General features: G+C 40.1%; 2 protein-coding genes across 3 annotated transcripts in view; one reads left to right on the forward strand and one right to left on the reverse strand.

Annotated features, from left to right (window-relative positions):
• Nucleotides 1-450: 450 nt before the first annotated feature.
• idi1 (isopentenyl-diphosphate delta isomerase 1) lies at nucleotides 451-7,218 on the reverse strand. Its single transcript, XM_083549683.1, has 6 exons — nucleotides 7,127-7,218; nucleotides 6,803-6,998; nucleotides 5,784-5,962; nucleotides 3,713-3,805; nucleotides 2,199-2,329; nucleotides 451-1,025 (listed from the first exon to the last, which is right to left on the reverse strand). The coding sequence occupies exons 2-6, from the start codon at nucleotides 6,946-6,948 to the stop codon at nucleotides 708-710; spliced, it is 867 nt and encodes a 288-aa protein (XP_083405809.1). The 5' UTR covers nucleotides 6,949-6,998; nucleotides 7,127-7,218; the 3' UTR covers nucleotides 451-707.
• Nucleotides 7,219-10,479: 3,261 nt separating this feature from the next.
• The window catches only part of wdr37 (WD repeat domain 37), a 42,278-nt gene continuing 29,016 nt past the window's right edge, over nucleotides 10,480-23,741 (forward strand). Inside the window, exons 1-2 of one of the 2 annotated variants that reach the window (XM_083547072.1) lie at nucleotides 10,480-10,735; nucleotides 21,181-21,359. In XM_083547072.1, coding sequence (XP_083403198.1) covers nucleotides 21,222-21,359 — 138 coding nt within the window. In that variant the 5' untranslated portion in view covers nucleotides 10,480-10,735; nucleotides 21,181-21,221. Of the gene's footprint in view, nucleotides 10,736-12,373; nucleotides 12,584-21,180; nucleotides 21,360-23,741 lie in introns of those variants that run through there. The other variant, XM_083547071.1, reaches the window with a different exon arrangement.

Consider the following 23,741-nt stretch of genomic DNA (forward strand, 5'->3'; position numbering starts at 1 on the left):
TATTGAAAACTTTGCAGAGAAGCACGGGGGTGGTAGCATCATGTTCTGGAGCTGCTTCTCCTTTTGCAGGTCTCTGGTCAGGGTTGAGGATTAGCTACATGACTCAAACTGTGAGTGCTGTTACGTGTATGTTCTGTGTTTTACAGTTTCTTTCATAATTCATTTGTTTGTAATTTTAAGTTTTATGTATTTATTTGAGGTACGATTATATTGTAAATGTGAAGAAAACAAGCCTTGAAAATGCACCGCTTTAATGGAAATGATGAGAGAATCCGTCGTCCTCCAATGGACCTGATGGTGAGAGGAAACCTCACGATACTTCCATCTTGTACAATTTTAATGGACCCAACCTGAGCCTGTGCTGCTGTGAAGAGAACGACATAAACTCTGGTCTTGACACGATCCGAACACGGCTTGAGGACTGATAAATGACAGCGAGCATCAGAGAAAGGAATTCAATACATTTATCTACAATTTATTTTACAGTAATGTACATTTAAGTACAATTCATATTGAACCTCAGTATTAATGCTGATAAGATGAAATATAAACATCTGACTGTTTAAAAAGAGCAAACTTCAAAATAAAATACTCAAAAATGTGACCAGACCTTCAGCTTGAGAAATATTTTAAAAAACTATCTTAATTAAGGAATAAGTAGGAACGCAGTTACGCTTTAACCCGGGACATCATTCAGATCATACAGATTACATGTGGTGGATGCGCTGGTGATCTGTGAACTGTTTGAGGTTTTGCAGGTTGTCCCACCAGGTGAACAGGAAGGTGTTAGCGATGAGGCTGAACCACGGCGTGATCTGCACTTCGCCTCTCTCCGCCTGCTCCAGCAGCTCCTTCAGCTCTTCTTTCGAGACATAGCAGTGGCTTTTGACCTCGTTGGGGTCGGGCTGCAGCTCCACGTCCCTCTGCAGGAACAGGATGTAGTCGATCTCGTGCTCGCCCCACACACCGTCCGACTCGGCCTTGTAGTGGATGCGGGTCAGGTACGTCATGTCTTCTGGAGGAACCTAGCAGTGGAGTATCGAGTTAATGGCTTGCGCATGTATTCACCCCCCTGTACATTCTGTAGTGGTACAACCTAGACGTGTAAAACATTTACACAATATTAAAGTGGGCAGGAAAATACATAGTGTTTAGAATAAAGACAATAAAAAGATAAATGTCTCTGGTTAGCCTGAGAGCAAATTTGAACAGTTTTTTTGAGTTGTGTCTGAGATGAGCGGCTGAGAAGGTCCTTTTTTTATTCAGTATCAATTTTATTAAACAACTATCAGTTGATTGATCAATTATCTGCAAATACGATAAGCGATCAGTATATCTAAAATCCACTATCGGGCGACCTCTACTTCTAAAGCATTTATTATTTCAGTCGTGCTTAAACTACCCATCTTTAAATGTCTTCCCAAAGGCCAGAGTACTGAGATTACATTTATTTATAAACTTTAATAGTATTTTACATTATGCCATGTTTGTTTTTTATCCAGTATCTATTTGAATCTATCTATATCCATCTTCATTTACTGTTCATCAGCAGGAACATTTTACAAACTGGGACAGCACCAAATTCAGGGAAATGCGGATGAAAACCAAGAACCTGACTATTGTACATTGCATTCAAAGTAAAAAAATGGCCAGACCCCAAATTCGGTACCGGCATCACGGTTCGGTTCGTGTACTCCGACGCAGGCGCAGGAAGGGGGCACGTGTGATAATGCAATGCTAACTATCGCAACAGCAAAAAGCTGAAGACAGCTGCTACACACCAATCCAAAACAAGCAGGTTCAGACAACACGCGAGCGCTCGAAGATCCGCCTGCTTGTTTTAAATCCGTAGTGTGGAAAGGTTTCAGGTTTAAAGGAGAGAGAGAGAGAGAGAGAGAGAGAGAGAGAGAGAGAGAGAGAGAGAGAGAGAGAGAGAGAGAGAGAGAGAGAGAGAGAGAGAGAGAGAGAGACAGGTTCATTGAATCTTACATTTTAATGCACATTCGAAGTTTTTCTGTTGTTTTAGGAGAGAGTTGGGCTTAACCTTTAGAAGTTAATAAATGTTCATAATTGTGTTTATTTTGTACTTTCACATCACAAGAACCTTTTCAGTTGTGTAGCTGATCGTGACCAAACACTACTGCATGTATAAGATAAACGAGCTCTGTGGATTTAAAAAGCCATCACAGACTTTATACCTGATGCGTGGGGATTCCGAGTTCAGCCTCCAGTCTCCTCTGTGCAGCTCGTCTCACCCCGATGCCGTCCTGCTCCTCAAGCTCCGGTGGCGTGTACAGAGGGTGACTGCAGCACGTGTTCGTGAAACACCCTGACGAACAGCACAAGAAGAAGCAGGTTTAACGCACATCAGCTTAGTTCCAATTCTCACCTCAGAGTCTGGTAGGAAACGACGGGTCTTTAATGCGACTCAAAAAAACGAGTCGTCTCAAAGAGTAATTCGTTAATTTTCTACTGGACGTAGGTTATGTAACAGAATTGAGTAGTTCGCCTCTCGACTCTTCTAGTCCGAGTCGTTCGCTCTTTTTGCACGTGACTCCCATAGATATTATATAATATACAATAATGAATACACACATTCATTACTGGAAATATAGTTGAAGATCTGCTTTTTGAAAATGTATCATTTGATTTGATTTCTGATCAAAGGAACAAAATTAACTAAATGACTCAAAAAAAAGAGAAAAAAGATTCACTAAGTCACTAAAACAATCCGATCTACACATCATTACCGGTACAGTAACAATACAGCGGTACAGTAACGATAGTAACAGCGGTACAGTAACGATACAGCAACGATAGTAACGATACAGTGGTTCAGCGGTACAGTAACGATACAGCGGTCCAGTAACGATAGTAACAGTGGTACAGTAACGATAGTAACGATACAGCGGTACAGTAACGATAGTAACAGCGGTACAGTAACGATACAGCAACGATAGTAACGATACAGTGGTACAGTAACGATACAGCGGTCCAGTAACGATAGTAACAGCGGTACAGTAGCGATACAGCGGTACAGTAGCGATAGTAACGATACAGTAACGATACAGCGGTACAGTAACGATACAGCGGTACAGTAACGATACAGCGGTACAGTAGCGATAGTAACGATACAGCGGTACAGTAGCGATACAGCGGTACAGTAGCGATACAGCGGTACAGTAGCGATAGTAACGATACAGCGGTACAGTAGCGATACAGCGGTACAGTAGCGATAGTAACGATACAGCGGTACAGTAGCGATACAGCGGTACAGTAGCGATACAGCGGTTCAGTAACGATAGTAACGATACAGCGGTACAGTAACGATAGTAACGATACAGCAACGATACAGCGGTACAGTAGCGATAGTAACGATACAGCGGTACAGTAGCGATAGTAACGATACAGCGGTACAGTAGCGATAGTAACGATACAGCGGTACAGTAGCGATACAGCGGTACAGTAGCGATAGTAACGATACAGCGGTACAGTAGCGATACAGCGGTACAGTAGCGATACAGCGGTTCAGTAACGATAGTAACGATACAGCGGTACAGTAACGATAGTAACGATACAGCGGTACAGTAACGATAGTAACGATACAGCGGTACAGTAACGATACAGCGATACAGCGCACTTGTGATGTGTTATGGATGCGAATTGTGCTCTAAAAAAAAAATACAAAAATATAATAAAAAGTGACACAAACCTGGGAACGTGATCTTGGCATCAGATCTCTGCTGTAAAAGCAGCTTTTCGTCACTGTTAAACAGGAAAACACTGAAAGCTCGATGCAGTAACCCTGACATCGGGAACAACAGAAACAACAGAAAAAATATTAACCAACAGTCTTATAAAAATGACCGTGTACAACACCTGTCAAAAGACACCTGGTCTCAAGGTTTTTAAGAGACACATGCATGTTTTTAGATTAAAGGCAAAAACACACAAGAACTGGACAGTGAATGAGTGGAAGAAAAGTTCTGTGGACAAATGAGTCTGACTTTGTCCCCAACAGAAGAACTTGTGTAAGACGGAGAACAGGAGAGAAGATGTGATCAGACCGTCTCACACACACGGTCAAACACGGAGGTGGACGCTTAATTGTTCGGGGTTGTTTTAGGTGAACCATTTCATACTTCAACATACACATGCAATTCCATCTGGACTGTGGCTCATTGGAACTGACATCGCCGTGTAATGATCTGAAGCGCACGTGCGAGTTCTGGGTTATTTAGAGAGATATCTATCATAGACAACCTGCCCAGTCACCGCACCTAAATCCTATTTAACTGCTCTGGGATGAACTGGATCGTAAAGAAATCTCCAAATAGTGAAGATCACCTACGGCAAGTTTTACAAGAGGCAAAGTATTGCGGCTACCGAGAGTGTAAAGCAACGGCAAAACATTTTCTACTTCTAACGTTTTGTCAAATGTTGTCTTTTGATGGACCAACACTTGATTTCCACTGAAGCCTTTTAGAAATGATCGAGCGAATTTTTTCTTTTGTCTCACACATAAATCTTATAAAGGAACCAGAAGTGCGAAACTGCGAGAGACAGAAGAAATCTGTCACGATTCTACAACTGCAACAACTGATCCATTAAATCAGTAATAATCGATAATGAAATTCTTTGTCGGCGAATACTTTTTTAATTGTTTTTTCTAAAAGCAGCAAACAACAGCAGCAGTAAACGAACACATTTTTAGTTGCTGTTGTGGTTTTCAGCGAATGATTCTGCATTTGTACGCCAATGTACTTTTTTTGTTGTTGTTAATGAGTCTGTTAGTTTACTGCGTTTCTCCATTTCGTTCCCTTTTTGTCTACTACATCAGTAACGTATCTGTTTTCGAACGTGATGTACTGCGACGTTCGAAGTCTTGTTTTTAACGTTTGTATATTAAATTTATGTACATATCGTTTAATTAATATGCGAAATTAAATATATTCTAGATGCTTATATCTATACAACCGAACGAAATATTTATGGATTTTTTTTTTCCCCCCAACAAAAATTGTCAAATCGACGTTGTATTATATTTTATATAAACATGCTTGTCAACCTGCCATCTGCAAAATACAATACAAATGTTAATTTACAGAAATTGCTTCAAATTTCACACTCAAATGCTGTTTTTTTTTTTTTTTTTTTTTTTTGGGGGGGGGGGGGGGGTCCCAAAAGGAAATGGTATGAGTGAATTTGTTTAAAGGTGAAATCCCTTTATATCTAAATTAAAGATAGTTAAACTCAATATGTGGCTTTTGCATTTTTTTAAGTACACTTTTATACATAAATACCCTGAATAAGAGTTTTATATAGTTATAATAAGTAAAACATTTAATAAAAATAACCAAATCCAATTCATCGCCCGATTAATCGATTATTAAAATAATCATTCAAAAGGAATAAATAATTACAGTATATATATATATATTTAACTGAAGCACATTATACCAAATACAAAAGGACAGACTTTTGAATTGTATCATGTGGCCTTCAAGTTCTTTCTTCGCTTATGCCAGCTTGTTAGGGTTAAGGGCCTTGTTCAGGGGCCCAACAGTTGCATCTTGGCAATACCGTGGCTTGAACCCCCGACCCTCCGATCAGTAACCCAAAGCCGTAACCACTGACCTCCCTGGATACTGTTCTAATTAATAATTCATTCATTTTCTCTACAACGTAAATCAGTTCCCCTTTCGCAGTCATCAACTCAGACTCTTAGACATTAGCGACCTCTAACAGATGTTTTTCGAGGGCTGATGTTCAGATGTACATGCCTTTGCTGATGTTGGAGTTGAGATGACAGTTCTTCTTGGTGTCCGCTCCTGTCTTCTGGTCGTTCTCGTCGATCACGATGCACATCTCAGCCAGCAGGCGGACCTGCTTTTCGTCCAGATTATCAGTGTTAATTTCTGGCATTTTTACTCCGGTTTGAGTACAGAATGCAGCACCGCACCTGTGGAAACAGAACACAAATATATAGATATATACATAAGACATGTTAAATTCGCTTCCGCTCGGCAGATCCGTTATCTCCGGCCTGTGAGCAGCAGTCGAGAAAAGATGTCAAACATCTCACTCGGGCGAATCGGAGCAGAACCTACTGCTTTTACTTGCTGTTTAGTTTTTGCACTTTATCCCGTCTCGTTTCATTAAACAGTGAGAGTGTTTTAGAGCCGATTTTACATTTTTGCCCCTTCTATATTATGCACCACTGATATACACTGAGACACAGTGGCCAACAGTCTATACTATAATAATATTAAACATTATTACATGGGCAGTGGCGGTTCAAGCTGCCACTCGTGGGCCCTTGAGCAAGTCCCCTAAGCCTCTATGCTCCAGGGGCACTGTATCATGGGTGAAATTACGCTCTGACCCCAACTTCTGAGCAAACTGGGATTTGTGAAGAAAGAATTTTACTGTGCTTTAATGTATATGTGACAAAGATAGTCTATTCTACTCTATTCTATTCTACTCTATTCTATTCTACTCTATTATTGCTCCTTATAAGCAGATCAATTGAACTACAACATTTTAATGGTTTTGTTGTTGGAAAAGAAAAAGGTTTAACACTAAATGAAGGCTATTAAAGTGTTGATTAAACGTCTCCTTACTAAAAACATTAATAAATCACCATACCAATGATCACGTGGTTTCCTCTGTTGTTATTATTGTCTCTAGAGTTTCTCGTTACACAAACACCTAAGAAAAGTCTGTCAGTGCGGAAATGATGTAGCATTAGTGTGAGAGAGTTAATAGAACCCTGTAGGATGAATAATAATGATAACAATACCTGGAGATAAAGGAGGAGAGGAAGACAGGAGACCGCCGGACAGCCTGCTGCTGGTAAGGCCAGACTCCGGAGACGCGAACGGGATTTAATGCGGCGGGTCCCGCGTCAGCCACCGTCCTCAGCGACGCCCAGAGCGCGCGCGCCATGGCGAGACGGAAGTCGCGAGCCAATCAGAGCGTGCGCGCCATCGGACCACCTGAGCCGCGGATCACCATGGTTACCACACCCGGGAATATATCTAACTATATTAAATAAATAATGTAAACCCCCCCCCCCCTTTTTGTTTTACATAGCGACATGTAAACACTTAAAAAAAGTTCTTACCGCATTCAGTTATATCAGTAACACCACCGGATCATACAGCGCTGTACGAGAAACAAAATGGAGGACGAGTGCTGGGTGCTGTCACGGGATTGGTGGACGGGGATCACGTGGGGGGCGGGAGGCGTGGTTTAATGCGTTTTTGTATTTAAAAACGAAAAAAGTTACATAAGTATAAATGTAAAAAAAAATGTATATATATATATATATATATATATATATATATAAATGATTTATTATAATAATAAATAATAAATTATACAATTAGGTTTGTAATAGTAATAATTACATCAATATATATATATATATATATATATATATATATATATATATATATATATATATATATATATATATATATATATATACACACATACATATATCTCGTTTTTTAAGTCATATATATATAGAAAGAGAGAGAGAGAGAGAGATAATACGAAAGATAAAACTGTTTGCCTTTTTTTATTATTACGTCTATTAATATTATTAGCAACTATTATTAGTAACAATTTTAAATAAAATGTGTAGTAATATTTAATAATATTGAATAAAACAAATATATATATATATATATATATATATATATATATATATATATATATATATATATATATATATATATATATATATATATATATATATACACACACACACACACACACACACAGTGAAAATTTGAGAACAATTTATAAACAATTGAACAATTGTAAAATAATGTCATCTTCACTGCTCAACAGTTGAAGGAGTTTTTGTCCTGTCTATACCATGCTACCAGAACACCTTTTCCACAAAATTACTAAGGCATTAAAAAAAAAAAAACATTATTTTGCAGAAAACACACTGATCAAAATTAGAGAACAACAATGACTGTGGCATGGAAAAAGATTACAACATAATGTTCTGAAGGTTACAACAGTCAGCAATTAGTAGGAAGTGTACAGGCCTCTGCTCTGAATGACTTCAGCACATCTGCGGCCACAGGACAGCACTAGTCTCTCACACTGCTCTGGTGTGATTTTGGTCCACTCTTCTTCCAGTCTCCTCCACAGTTCAGTGACTGTAGTGGGTTTCTTGGCCATAACTTTGTCACCAAGGATTTTTCCAGAGGTTTTCTTTTGGGTTAGTGTGTGTATATATATATATAGATAGAGAGAGAGAGAGAGAGAGAGAGAGAGAGAGAGAGAGAGAGAGAGAGAGAGAGAGAGAGAGAGAGAAGTAAAATAATGTAATACCAAATAAAAAAATAAAAAAATAATAAAAATAATAAATAAAAATCCCAAATTAATGTAATGTGTTTTTATTATAATGATTCAATTGTGTAATAGATTAAATTTAATCAAATGAAATTGATAAGATAAAATAAAATAAAAACATGAAAAAGACATTTATTTATTTACATTTGCTGCACCTCATGTGGGTTAGCCAGACATTAGGGTTGCACAAGTCATTGCACTCTTAGTGCCAGGCCCAAGCCCAGATAAATGGGGAGGGTTGCATTAGGAAGTGCATCCAGCGTCAAACATGTGCCAAATCAAATATGAGGTAGGAGTACAAGGAGATGCGGCAGCAGGTAAAGAGGGATGTGGCGAAAGCCAAGGAAAAGGCATCCGAGGAGCTGTAAGAAAAGTTGGACACAAAGGAAGGAGAAAAGGATTTATACCGATTGGCCAAGCAGAGAGACCGTGGTGGGAAGGATGTGCTGCAAGTTAGAGCAATAAAGGATGGAGAGGGAAATGTGTTGACTAGTGAGGAGAGTGTGTTGAGAAGATGGAGTGAGTATTTTGAGCAGCTAATGAACGAGGAAAATGAGAGAGAAAGAAAGTTGGATGATGTGGAGATGGTGAAGCAGGAAGTGGATAGGATTAGTAAGGAGGAAGTGAGAGCAGCAATTAAGAGGATGAAGAGTAGAAATTCGGTTGGAACAGATGATATACTGGTGGAAGCATGGAGATGTTTAGGAGCGATGCCGTGAAGTTTCTATCTAGATTGTTTAAAATTGAGAGGATGCCTGAGGAAAAGGTGAGAGGATGCCTGAGGAATGGAGAAGGAGTGTGCTGGTACCAGTTTTTAAATACAAGGGATATGTGCAGACCTGCAGTAACTACAGGGGAATTAAGGTAATCAGTCACACCATGAAGTTATGGAAAAGAGTAGTGGAAGCCAGGCTGAGAGAAGAGGTGACCATCTGTGAGCAGCAGTATGGTTTCATGCTGTGGAAGAGCACCACAGATGCCTTATTTGCTTTGAGAATTTTGATGGAGAAGTATAGAGAACGTCAGGAGTTGCATTGTGTGTTTGTGTATTTAGAGAAAGCGTACGACAGGGTGGCGAGAGAGGAGCTTTGGTATTGTATGAGAAAGTCAGGTGTGTCAGAGAAGTATGTGAGGGTGGTGCAGGACATGTATGAAGACAGTGTGACAGCAGTGAAGTGTGCAGTAGGAACGACAGACTGGTTTAAGGTGGAGGTTGGACTGCATCAAGGATCGGCTCTGAGCCCTTTCCTGTTTGCAGCGGTGATGGACAGGTTGACAGACGAGGTCAGACAGGAGTCTCCGTGGACTATGATATTTTGCAAATGACATGGGGATTTGTGGTGAGAGTAGGGAGCAGGTTAAGAAGAGCCTGGAGAGGTGGAGGTATGCGCTGGAGAGAGGGGGAATAAAAGTCAGTAGGAGTAAGACAGAGTAAGTGTGTGTAAATGAGAGGGAGGGCAGTGGAGTGGTGCAGTTGCAGGGAGAAGAGGTGGAGAAGGTGGAGGAGTTCAGGTACCTGGGGTCAACAGTGCAAAGTAATGGAGAGTGTGTTAGAGAAGTGAAGAAAAGCATGCAGGCAGGGTGGAGAAGAGTGATAGCAGGAGTGATTTGTGATAGAAGAGTATCTGTAAGAGTGAAAGGGAAAGTTTATAGGACTGTGGTGAGACCTGCGATGTTGTATGTAATGTAAATGTAATGTATGGTTTAGATCAGTGGCGGGCGGTCAGGGCCAGCAAAGCTCTGTTGGCCTAAACACTATCAGAAGCACTGACCTACATTTACAACCTAAATTCTAATATTTGTTCCGTGAAATTGTATTAATTTATTCCCAGTTTATTCTCTTCATTTCGTAGTGTTTCTCTTGGCTGCACTGCTTCCAGTACGTGTATGTGGATGTTTTGTCCAATCAGATTTCAGTCTCTATATGCTGCCATGTCAATCTAATCTGCCCAGGGCCTTCAAAGTCAGTACTGTTGGCCATTTTACCATTGCCTCCTTAAGAAATAGCTCTGTTTCTTCAACCAATCAGATTTCCAATTCGCCTCACAGGGCAGCTATCTGGCCTAGAATAGCGTCAACATTTTTCTGTCCTCTAATTGGTTGGTCAGAGAGAAACTGATACAGCCAAGTTCGACTGGTAAAACACGTCTGAAGCGCTGCACACATGAATACATCTGAGTTAGACTATGCCTACGGAGAAAGAGAAATTGATTTAATCTAACATACTTAAAAATAAATTTTTAAGAAAAGCTGACATCGTGAGGAGAGGTCAGCCACTTCCAGACCAGTGAATACAAACGGTACCACTAGCTTTACAGCCTCTGAGGAGTGGCTTTCAAATGATGAGTCTTCATCTTTGGTGAGTAGGTTGTATTTTATTACATTTTTTAATGTTTTTGTCATGTTATTAGACAAATGTTGATTCTTAACTGCTCCAGATGATGTTGGTGCACAGTCGCGGATGTAGTTTAGAGGTTTGGAGTCTTAACTGGGTTTTTTGCTTTAGTAAAATGGTTTCCACCCTCCATATGTTTTTGTATATTATTGATGGTTTCTATAATTGCGACGTGATAGTGGTGGTATTAAGAGGTGGATCAAGTCGGGTACATCCCCACTGAAGGCCCAGGTACCAAATGCCCTGCCTGCCACTGGTTTAGAGACAGTGACATTGAGTAAAAGACAGGAGGTGGACCTGGAGGTAGCAGAGCTGAAGATGCTGAGATTTTCATTGGGAGTGATGACGATGGACAGGATTAGAAATTAGTTTATTAGAGGGACAGTGCATGTAGTGGGTTTTGGGGACAAATTGAGAGAGGTAAGATTGAGATGGTTTGGACATGTGTAGAGGAGGGACATGGGGTACATCAGTAGGAGAATGCTGAGGATGAAACCACCAGGAAGGAAGATGTAGAGGAGGGGGTGTAAGGAGAAGAATGATCCGCTGTGGTGACCCCTAATGGTAGCACCCGAAAAAAGAATAAGAAGCAAAAGTTAGTGTGTGTGTGTGTGTTTGTGTCTTTACTTTGTCATTTACTCCCTTGATATGCGGAATTGTCAAGAATTTCTTATTTTGAAATAATTTCTTGAAGCAAAAGAATCCATATCGCTCAACTGTCGTAAAAACTGAAGTTTGACAGCACACTACAAATCGGATTTCTAGTTTCTTTTTTACCCCTGGCATTTTTGAATGGTAGTGCAAATAGCATCAATAATGTGCTCTACAGGTGTTTTTATTTTCTAAAACATAGCTCAGACTGGAAATGTACAGCTCAGTGTCCGAGAACAGGATGGGGTCATGATGGTCATGTACCACTGCTATCAGTAATACTTGTGATTATAATAAACAAACAACAAAATGTATAATATAAGCAGCAGAACAATCTTTATCAATATTATCATCATGGTGACTTGTGAATGCCTTGGTGATATATTCATGTCTACTGCAGATCTTTTTTGTACACACACAATCCAGTCTAGACGGTGTGTAGGAGCTTTATGGCTGCACTGTGAATTTCCATCAGCCTTAGGATGGTGTGTAATATGGCTCAGTATGTGTTATGTTTCAATGTGTTTTGTGTCTTGGTGAACGTGTTATGTCTGTTTGTGTCACCGTGTGTGTTGTTTCACAGTGTGTGTTGTGTCGCAGTGTGTGTTGCATCTCGGTGTGTTGCTGTGTGTGTTGCGTCTTGGTGTGTGTTGAGTCTCCGTGTGTCTTGGTGTGTGTTGTGTCTTGTGTGTGTTGCGTTTTGGTGTGTCGTTGTGTCTTGGTGTGTGTTTTGTCTCGGTGTGTCGCCGTGTGTGTTGTGTCTCAGTGTGTATCATGTCTGTGTTTTATTTCTGATCAAAGGAACGAAATAAACTAAATGACAATAAAACGAGAAACGAGATTCAAAGAACCGAGTCACTAAAATTATTCGATCTTCCCATCACTGCTTTGGATCATGAGGCCTGAAACATCCCACGCATGCGCAAAGAGCGCATATCCCTTTCTGCGCGTACGCATGCGCAGTAGCGGTTGGTCTAGGGGTAGCGTCAGTGACAGTCGGTTCTCTGAGAGCTTCTCTGTGTCCCTCTGTCCCCGTGTCTCCTGGTGGACATTTTGGAGTGAGGAATTCCAGAAAAGGACGGATCATCTCTGTAAGATGCAGGTTGCGGTCCCAAGGCGCTGTCACGTGTCCGAGTTTTCACGTTGACCCGTTTTAAACACGTGAGTATGTGTGTATTTATATATTAGCTAGCAATACGGCTAGTACTCTGCTAGCATTTCTGGCTTCTTTATCTACTCATCCAGTCCTCCTGGGGTTTTCTCCGCTCACTAAAGCTATACATTCGGGTTCTCTGCTGTGTTCTGGGTCTTTATTATGAGGTCATGTAAACAGTTTTACCTCCCAAGGCCTTAAAGTCAGGAAGCAGCAGACTAGCAGAGATGGCTGTGTTTATATAACGGCATATATGATGACGACGATGACGTCACGGTTTATTTATGGTTAATAATACGGTTTATTTTCGCGCACAAGGGTCGGATTGTGTGTGCTGATAGAACCCCTAACTCATCATTATAACGGTGTCATGGTGGGAAATAGCGATCTGAACATGAGGGAATAACACACTCAGGGTCGTGCTGATATGGGAAATAATAAACGACAGCGTGGTGTGTGGGTTGGTGTGCGGTGTGTCTTTGGGTGAGTTGTGTCTTCTTGTGTCTCGATGTGTAACATGTTTCGGTGTGTGCTGTGTCTCTGTATATGTTGTGTCTCTGTATATGCTGTGTCTCGGTGTGTGCTGTGTCTCTGTGTGTAACGTGTCTCTGTGTGTAACGTGTCTCTGTGTATAACGTGTCTCTGTGTATAACGTGTCTGTGTGTATAACGTGTCTGTGTCTGTGCTGTGTCTGTGTGTGTAACGTGTCTGTGTGTGTGTAACGTGTCTCTGTGTGTAACGTGTCTCTGTGTGTAACGTGTCTCTGTATGTGCTGTGTCTCTGTATGTGCTGTGTCTCGGTGTGTGCTGTGTCTCGGTGTGTAACGTGTCTCTGTGTATAACGTGTCTCTGTGTATAACGTGTCTGTGTCTGTGCTGTGTCTGTGTGTGTGTAACGTGTCTGTGTGTGTAACATGTCTGTGTGTGTAACGTGTCTGTGTGTGTAACGTGTCTGTGTGTGTAACGTGTCTCTGTGTGTAACGTGTCTCTGTATGTGCTGTGTCTAGGTGTGTGCTGTGTCTCGGTGTGTAACGTGTCTCTGTATGTGCTGTGTCTCGGTGTGTAACGTGTCTCTGTGTGTAACGTGTCTCTGTGTGTGCTCTGTCTTTGTGTGTGCTGTGTCTCTGTGTGTAACGTGTCTCGGTGTGTGATGTGTCTCTGTATATGCTGTGTCTCTCTGTGTAACGTGTCTCTGTATATGCTGTGTCTCTCTGTGTAACGTGTCTCGGTGTGTGACGTGTCTCGGTGTGTGACGTGTCTCGGTGTGTGACGTGTCTCTGTATACGCTGAGTCTCAGTGTGTGATGTGTCTCAGTGTGTGCTGTGTCTCTGTGTGTAACGTGTCTCGGTGTGTAACGTGTCTCGGTGTGTGTGTGTAAAATGTCTCTGTGTGTGCTGTGTCTCTGTGTGTGTGTAACGTGTCTCTGTGTGTGCTGTGTCTCGGTGTGTAACGTGTCTCTGTGTGTGTGTAACATGTCCCTGTGTGTGCTGTGTCTCGGTGTGTAACGTGTCTCGGTGTGTAACGTGTCTCGGTGTGTAACATGTCTCTGTGTGTGCTGTGTGTGCTGTGTCTCTGTGTGTGTGTAACATGTCTCTGTGTGTGCTGTGTCTCGGTGTGTAACATGTCTCTGTGTGTGTGTAACATGTCCCTGTGTGTGCTGTGTCTCAGTGTGTAACGTGCCTCTGTATATGCTGTGTGTGCTGTATCCTATCAGCTACACTCTTTCTTCCCTAAACCAGGTTCCTGCTTCTCTCTCCCATGTGACTCCTCCCCTCACCCATGTGACTCCTCCCCTCACCCATGTGACTCCTCCCCTCAACCAGGTTCCACCTTCCCTCACACAGATTCCTCTTCCCCTCACCCATGTGCCTCTTCATCTCACTCGGGTTCCTCCTCTCCTCACTCGGGTTTCTTCTCCCCTCATCTATGTGCCTCTTTCTCTCACATGCACTCTTCTTCTCACCCAGGTTCCTCCTCCCCTCACCCATGTGCCTCCCCCTCCCTTCACCAATGTTTCTCCTCACCTCATTTGTTCATCTTTTTAGATGTGTAGTCCATTTTGTTTTGTGTTTTTTGTTGGAAAGCGTTCAACTACTCCAGATCCACACACGTGCCTCTAAAGCTGTGATACCCTTCCACAACCCCAGAGGATGTGTCTGCTTTGTTCTCATTCACCGCACTTCACTTCACTGTCTCTGTATTTTGTTTTTCTTTTGCATGTTTGTGTGTGTGTGTGTGTGTGTGTGTGTGTGTGTGTGAGTGAGTGTGTGTGTGTGCTCCATTCAGTACCTTCACAACGCTTGCATCTACGCAGTATATCACTCTGACGCTCTGTCGTACACGAGGCAATAAGGGTTTGGATAAAATGTTAATTAAATGAAAGATCTTAGGGGAAAAAACTGTAGTAGTTTGTTTCCTATCAGTTTATTAATTTTACAATCGAAATTCAGCATTCAGTATTATTATATACACACTATGGACAAAGACTTTTCTAACCATATGGGGTTCTTAATTCAATAAATTTTTATTTGTATAGTGTTTTTAACAATGGACATTGTCTCAAAGCAGCTTCACAGAGAGACTGGTAATAAAAGATTGTATACACCAATCAGAATTAACATTATAACATTATGAGTGGTGAAGTGAAGAACACTGATTCTCTCTTCATCATGGCACCTGTTAGTGGGTGGATTCATTTATTAGGCAGCAAGTGAACATTTTGTTCTCAAAGTTGATGTTAGGAGCAGGAAAAATAGGTGAGCTTATGGATTTGAGCGAGTTTGACAAATGATGATGTCTAGACGACTGGTTCAGAGCATCTCCAAAACTGCAGCTCCTGTGGGATGTTCCTGGTCTGCAGTGGTCAGTTTATATATATATATATATATAGAGAGCAGGGGTCACCGACCTTTTTGAAACTGAGAGCTACTTCTTGGGTACTGATTAATGTGAAGGGCTACCAGTTTGATACCCACAGTTTTCAGTTTTATCTGAAATGACAAATTTGCTCAATTTACCTTTTATTATATGTTGTTATTAATAATTAATGATATTAATCTATGTGAAGACACTGATCATGTTAATGATTTCTCATAATAATTATCAACAATGATTTAACGAAGTAGGAAAAAGCTATTTTTAGAAAAGGCTCGCAGGCTACTCATGTGGGCACCACGTTGGTGACCCCTGATATAGAGGGTGACTGATAGATACAGATAGCCAGGTTGGATCGTACCTGCTGATAACCGATTAATCAACTGGCAGTTTTTTTTTACAAACACTTCATGTAAAATAGAACGATTCTATTTGTAATATTAACTGAATTTAATAAAAGCTTTATAATTATAGTTTATTGTTAATTTCAACATTTACTACTACATTTTTAAGTGGAATACATTTTAATTTCATCTGTTAGTTACTGCTCTCTGAACTAACATGTTTTGGGATGGGTATTGTTTAGATTTTATTGATACCGGTACTGTTACTGCTTATCGATACTGATACTTATCTGTTATCAATACTGTTATCTAAACCACTCTCTATAAGTTTGGTGTAAGGCTATTGACTGTTTTAGTAATCGAGTATTTTACCGATTAGTCCTATTTATTTATTTTATTGTATTTTTTTTTTTTTTAGAGAGCAATACTAAATATAGGAGAGAAAATAAGACGGGTCTCTTGAAATGAACAAGTCATTTGTTTCCTTTTTATAAAAATTTAAATTTTTATTGCTGAAATTGCAGAATAAAAGAATATTTTAGAAAACTAAACCCATTTAGTGCATTTAATTGCCATATTACATCAAAATGCAAAAAGTAAATGCACTGTTTTCAGTTTGTTTTAGTTTTAAATGATCCCAATCATTTTTTGTCAGTTTCCTTGGCCTGAGACCTATGATGTCTGTTTCTGCCACAAAAAAAAGTTTGCCTAATTCAGACTGTTTTTCCTCACAATTCCAAATTTTTTCCTCACAATTCCGCATTTCTTCCCCCTCACAATTCCGTATTTTTTCCTCACAATTCCCTATTTTTTCCACCTCACAATTCGTCTTTTTTCTTCACAATTCCATCTTTTTTCTTCACAATTCCGTCTTTTTTCCCCTCATGATTCCGTCTTTTTTCCACACCGTTCCGTCTTTTTTCTTTACAATTCCGTTTTTTTCCTCAATATTCCGTCTTTTTTATTGTTAGACAGAGTTCTCTTCACGGATTGGAGGATTAGTTTGATACCATTTGATTCTATCGATTGTAGCTGATTATATTTTGAATGTGTAAAGCTTTCTGGTGGTACAGACGGGGTGATGCCGGCCGACTGGCAAAAGAAAGTCGGAATTGTGAGAAAAAAGTCTGAATTGCGAGAAAAAAGCCAGAATTGTGAGAAATACAGTTGAAAATGCGGGAATCTATTTGGAATTAGGAACACGTTTTATTTTTATTGTGGACGGACTTTCATATGAATCGTCTCCTCGCCTCTCGCCGTTTCCTTGAGTCCAGAGCCCCTTCAGAGTTTAGCGGGTGGTGCGTCAGTAATAATGGTCTGTGGGGAAACGCAGTGCTCTGTGTAGTTAAATGGACAAAATGATTTTCTGTATTCGAATTACTCGTGTTACCCCAGGAATCGTATCGAACATTTCAAACCATCTAGAGATGTACCAGCACCATTTGGATCCCACTTCATGTACATTTTGGAAATTAGACTTTGAGGATAAACAACCTCTTTAAATGCTTATTAAAAAAAAAAAAAAAACATTTCTACAAATGCTGTTTCACTGAACATATAAAGGCTCTGGCATGGAGGAGTTAGTGTGGGTGTTGAATCTATAACGTCTCAGATGTTGAGCTAATTTATGAGTTGCTCAGTAGCTCCTGGTTCCACAACTCCAGCTGACTGTATAAGACTGTAGAAATGACATTACTCATAATCACACACTCACAGTAAATCTCTCTTTCTGATGTTTTGTATGTAATGTATTGTAATGTTTTAATGGTTCCCTGTTTGAGTCTGGATCCTCTCAGGTTTCTTTCGCGTAACATCTAAGGGATTTTTCCCTCCCACAGTCACCCCAGACTTGCTCAGCGGCTTGTCCTATAATTCTTACATTCTGTAAAGCTGTTTAAGTCAATGCCCATTGTGAGAATGCTATAGAAATGATCTTGAACTGTATTACTGTGAAACTTTAACACTGCGGTTTACATATGCCTCTGAGCAAACAGAAATAGGCTCGTACAGCACAATTTAAATTATACAAACAATAGACAATAGACAGAGATTTCCTCATTTTCCAGCATTTTTTAATTACAGATGATTTTACCAATTGCTAGGTGGATTAATCAACCGTTTACATTTTTACAATGGATTCTGGATAAAAAAAAACAACAAAAAAAACCATTCCATATAAAATAGTCCTGAACTTCTTACAAAAAAAAAAACCTGACTGAATAATAAAAGTGCTAAATTAAATAAATATAAATATAATCATTATATTAATACATATAATTATATAATTAATAAATATGGTATAAATAATAAACACAATATAGCCCTCTCCGTGCAGCGGACAAACGGCACTTGGCGTCGGTCAGGGGTGTGTGATGTAGACAAAAAAAAAATCTTTTATTTTATTTTATCAATAATGATAATTAGATGATATTTTGCCAGTGTTTTGCTTTGTGGGGATCAGTTTACAGCTTAATGAATCACACAGATTAATCATTTCCAATAAGTTTAAATCGATTTGTTTTTCAACCTTTTATAGGCATTTTTATTGTAAAAGTGTAAAAGCATTTCTTTAACCAGATTCTTACATTTAATCAGTCGATTAGAATAATAAGTCATTTTGGCTGTTTATGTTATATATTATAATTTAGGGCTGCAACTAACACTTATTCTGATAATCGATTAATCAGACGACACTTTTCCCCGATTATTCATTAAAAAAACCCTATATTTTTTAATGATGTTTTGCTCCTTATAACTATATAAAACCATTTTTCAGGGTATTTATCTAGTTTAAAAATTTAAAAGCCGTATATTTTACTATTAGTTATAATTTTAACAATTAGTTGTTGCAGCTGTAATATAATTGGATTGTAAAGGGGTGGAAAAAAGTATGGGAAAGATTTTTTTTTTTTGTTAAAAATAGTTTTCTTTTTTCCCCAACCACATTTAAGTTCTGCAATTATGTACATTCTCAGTTTATTCCTATTAATTCCAGGTTAATTCCCATATATTCCTGCTAATTCCCATGGAAAGTTTTGACTCTAATTATAATATAATGTAAACATTACATGTGATTTCGAATAACTTTATGAAATTTACACATTGTTTGGTCGTTCTAAATGCATTTTATAGACTGAATCATGCAGGGAATGAACGCACTCGTAATGCTCCCCAGTCTAATGTAGTCTAAACTAGAATTCATCACTTAATGTATGAGTACGCTTAAGTAGGTGTTTTGTTTGTGTTTTGCGACGCGCTCTTTAATGTAAAATCACACATCGTTAAAACGACACTTAAAGATGTTCTCCCCTGGCGTTAGTGATTCGCCTCTAGAGGTCGCTCTCGTACTGTATAATGACAGTGGACCGTAGCTGCTCCAGCAAAGGCGCAACCCAGGAAAAACTATCGGTATAGATTTTTGCCGATATTTTTAGCCATCAGCCCCGATTAATCGGCTGACGAATCGGTCCACCTCTAATCCTATACAGTTGTGTGCCTACAACCTACAGTTGGAGAAGATCCACGTACACTGTGTGCACAAATATTAGGCAAGTGATTATTTTGACCATATCATCATTTTATCCATAATTTCCAAGTCCAAGCTGTATAAACTTGAATGCTTATTGGATTTACTGCATATCAGGTGATGTGTATTTGTGTAACGAGGGAGGGTGTGGCCTAAGGAGATCAACACCATATATCAAGGTGTGCATAATTATTAGGCAGATTCTTCTCCTCAGGAAAAATGGGCGAAAAAAGAGATTTAACTCTGAACAGTCAAAAATTGTAAAAAGTCTTTCACAGGGATGCAGCACTCTTGTAATATCTAAGATTTTGGGGCGTGATCACAAAACCATCAAATGTTTTGTAGCAAATAGTCAACAGGGTCACAAGAAACGTGTCGAGACGAAAAGACGCAAATTAACCGCCAAAGATTTGAGAAGAATCAAACATGAAGCTACCAGGAACCCATTATTCTCCAGTGCTGCCATATTCCACAACTGCAACCTACCAGGAGTGTCAAGAAGTACGAGGTGTTCAGTTCTCAGAGACATGGCCAAGGTAAGAAAGACTGAAACCTGACCACCTCTGAACAGGACGCATAAGTTGAAACGTCAAGAATGGGCAAAGAAATATCTGAAGTCAGATTTTTGAAAGGTTTTGTGGACTGATGAGATGAGAGTGACTCTTGATGGACCAAATGGATGGGCCACAGAGCTCCACTACGACTCCAACAAGGTGAAGGATGGGTACTGGTATGGGCAGGTATTATTAAAGATGAGCAAGTTGGACCTTTTCGGGTTGAAAATGGACTCAAAATCAACTCTCAGACCTACTGCCAATTTTTAGAAGACACTTTCTTCAAGCAGTGGTACAGGAAAAAGTCTGCATCTTTCAAGAAGATCTAGATTTTTATGCAAGACAACGCTCCATCACACGCATCAAAGTTCTCCACTGCGTGGCCAGTAAAGGACTTCAAGATGAAAAACTAATGGCCACCTTCTCCACCTGACTTAAACCCTGTTGAAATCTTTTGGGCCCTTCTTAAGCAGGAAACGTACAGTGAAGGTAAACAGTACACCTCTCTGAACAGTGTCTTGGACGCCGTGGTTGCTGCTGCACAAAAAGTTGATTCCGACCAGATCGAGAAACTGACTGACTCTGTGAACGGAAGGCTTGTGACTGTTATTGAACAGAAGGGTGGCTTTATTGGTCACTGAGGTTTTCTTTTTGAAATTTCTGGAATGTTTATTTGTAAATGTTGAGTTTGTTTATTCTTCTCACTTTATCAGGTGAAATAAACAAGTGAGATGGAAAAATCTTGTTTTTTCATTTATTTACGTAATAATTCTGCACACTAATAGTTGCCTAATAATGGTGTACATGTAGATATTCTCTTAAGAAAGCCTTCACTTTTACTACTTGTTCAGGTTTGAGGGTTTGTTTACATTTTGGATTGACTAAGAGCACTGTAGTTTTACATTAACAAAATTAATCCTCAAAAATACAACTTGCCTAATAAATGTGCACAAAGTGTATAGCTGGAAATCCCAATACTTTTGCCCATATTTGTTAGTTAATCTTTGACCTTTGTATGAGCGTTTTAAGTTAAAATAGTGAGTGTTCTTACCTTGTGGTGTACTCCATGAACAAAGCATCGCTATTGAAGCAGATGATAATGAAGGATTGAAGAAATCCAGTCGTCCCTGCTGCATTGTAACACATCCCATTAGTCGCACTGCTGTTTTGTAAACCCATTATCCGTCTTAAATGGAGCCTTCTTTTCCTCGAGATAAAAGCTTCTGCTGGTGTTGGAGTGTGGCTGGGTAAATATGTGTGTGTGTGTGTGTGTGTGTGTGTGTGTGCACGTGCGTGATGGCTGGCTCAGTTGCAGGTAGGAAGCACGCAGGAGGACGTCCCTGAGGAGTGATGCCTGTAGAGAGCGGAAACAGCGCAGTCGCCCGTCAAGCCAAGCAGAAGCGCAAGTCTCACAGCCTCTCCATCCGGAGGACCAACAGCACGGAGCAGGAGCGGCCGTCCATCCACAGAGACATGCTGGAGGCTCAGGTCCACACTCTACACACTCTACACACTCCTCCTCTCCTTCCTTTCACAATATATATCACTTCATTCCTGCCGAGCGCTCGCTTTCTCCCTTTCGCATTCTCTCGCTTTCACAATCCTGATTATTTGCACATATTTACATTACAGCCCTGACCTGCGTGTGTGTGTGTGTGTGTGTGCGTCTGTGTGTTCCTTCCTTCTGTCCAGCCTTTCTTTCTGTCTGTCTGTCTGTCTGTCTGTCTGTCTGTCTGTCTGTCTGTCTGTCTGTCTGTCTGTCTGTCTGTCTGTCTTTCTTTCTTCTTTATCCATCCATCCATCTATCCTGTCCTTCTGCCGATCCTCTCTGGTTTGTATCCAGCACGAGTCCGTATCTGGTTACTGTTGAAAGATCGAGCGTATAAAAGCTTTACGTCTGTAGGAAAGTTTTTTTTTTAAGAGCCATCAAATCTGAACCAGCAGATCCGCAGACAGACCACTGAAGACACGCCCGTCCTTGTAGACCAGTGTGTACAAACCCCATTAATGCTTGAGCTTCCATCTCGGTGCTGCTGTTTATAGGGATGTGCTTCGATTGATGAGACCTGTAGCATTCCTTTTGGTAGTAAAGTGTTATCAGAGGACCTTCCTTATGCAAACACGGCTACTTCAGTGACACATTAACACAGAGTCGAGTCAAACTGTAAACTTATTCAACTTCAGGAGGTTCTGCTGATTGTAGGGTAGAAAAAAAAAGCTTGGAGAGATTGTAAAGATTCAGCAATTCGCATCTGTGCATCGTCAGAAAAGTTACCGATGTAAAGAAAGTTAGAAAGTGACCAATAATTTGTGACCAATATTTTCTATGTAGATCGATTTCTCCTCTCTAAACTGTTTCTCGAGCACGTTCTCTCAGCACCGCTGCTGCTACGTGAACATGATGCATCACTACACCTAAGAGATCGAGGCGTGTCCTGAGAGTCACATAGAATACAGATTAACATGGCAGAGGTAGAGCTGTAACTTCCTGCAGACACAGAACATGAAAAGAAACATCTGGTTTAATTACTCTGTTTTTCTTTTTTTTTTGCACTAAAGGTGTGTTTGTGAAAGGGCCATGTGTTAGGAGTCAAAAGACACTTAAGTAAATTGATAATTTGCTGTTTGTCTGAACCAAAGAAATAAACTGTACCATATTGATACGTGTACGTCTCTGTACTGTAACACGCTTCGCTTCGACCCTGTAATTCTGCATGGCCTTTATTTAGGTTCTAAATCCTACACGCATCAGAGATAAGATCTGCTTTCTTTCCTTCTCTTATTTCTCCCTCTTTCCCTTTCTTTTTCTTTTTTTTTTCTTTCTTGCTTCCTCCCGCCCTTCTGTCAATTTTTCTTTCTTTCTTTCTTTCTTTCTTTCTTTCTTTCTTTCTTTCTTTCTTTCTTTCTTTCTTTCTTTCTTTCTTTCTTTCTTTCTTTCTTTCTTTCTTTCTTTCTCCCGCCCTTCTGTCTTTCTTTCTTATTCTATTCATTTTTTTCTGATTTACAGAAGCCGCTTTTATCCAGCATGAGTCCGTATCCAGTTACTGGTAATAAAGTAAAAGTCTGTGTGTAATATTGAAATGAACCCCGTGTAGGAACCCTGTATATAGTTATCAGAATCATCTGGTCTTATTACCATCACAAAGCAGCAAAGCCTCAATAGAGAGTGTGGAATTACAGTCGTGTATAACCTCAGAGCACAGTACAGAGTAAATCCAGAAAAGACAACATGTTTCTACACTTTTGACAGTGTATGTTGTTAGTGTTGTTGCATATCGGAGCTTCAGCCTTTCAGGAACTCATCAAATTTTAATAAACGCTGCATGTTTACTCTGATTATTCTATTCAGCGGCTCTTGTGCTCGCCGCTGACGGGCTGTTGATTGACAGGCCTCTTTGTACACTCTCAGTATGGGTTACAAAACTCCATCTCTCAGTACTGTTTTTATATATATTTATTTTATTTTTTGTGTGTGTGCGTGTGTGTGTGAGCGTGTGTGTGTGAGCGTGTGTGTTTACACACATATGGCAGTGACAGAGTGGAGTGTGTTTGACCTAGCTCGGTCACTCCATACTAGCGACTGCGTTTGACAATTCACAGTGTCGTTTCAAACCGCCTCAACATGAGGTAACGAGGAAGTGGACTTGTTTTCGCCCTTTTTCTCTGACAGCTTTATCTGGATGTTGTTTGCTCTGTTGAGGATGGAGGTAAGCTGGTTATTGGTGGGAAAGGGACCGAGTGGTGTTTAGAATATCTCAAGCCGTTTTATAATCTTATCTCGTGTTCTAGATTCTGATTGGTTCAAGGGCGTTGATGAGCTTGGATGAATGCGGCAGAGTGGACGAATTCTCGCTCTAATTCCAGTCCAGT

Source organism: Silurus aristotelis (genome assembly GCF_946808225.1).
Source record: "Silurus aristotelis genome assembly, chromosome: 1".
NCBI classification, from domain to species: domain Eukaryota; kingdom Metazoa; phylum Chordata; class Actinopteri; order Siluriformes; family Siluridae; genus Silurus; species Silurus aristotelis.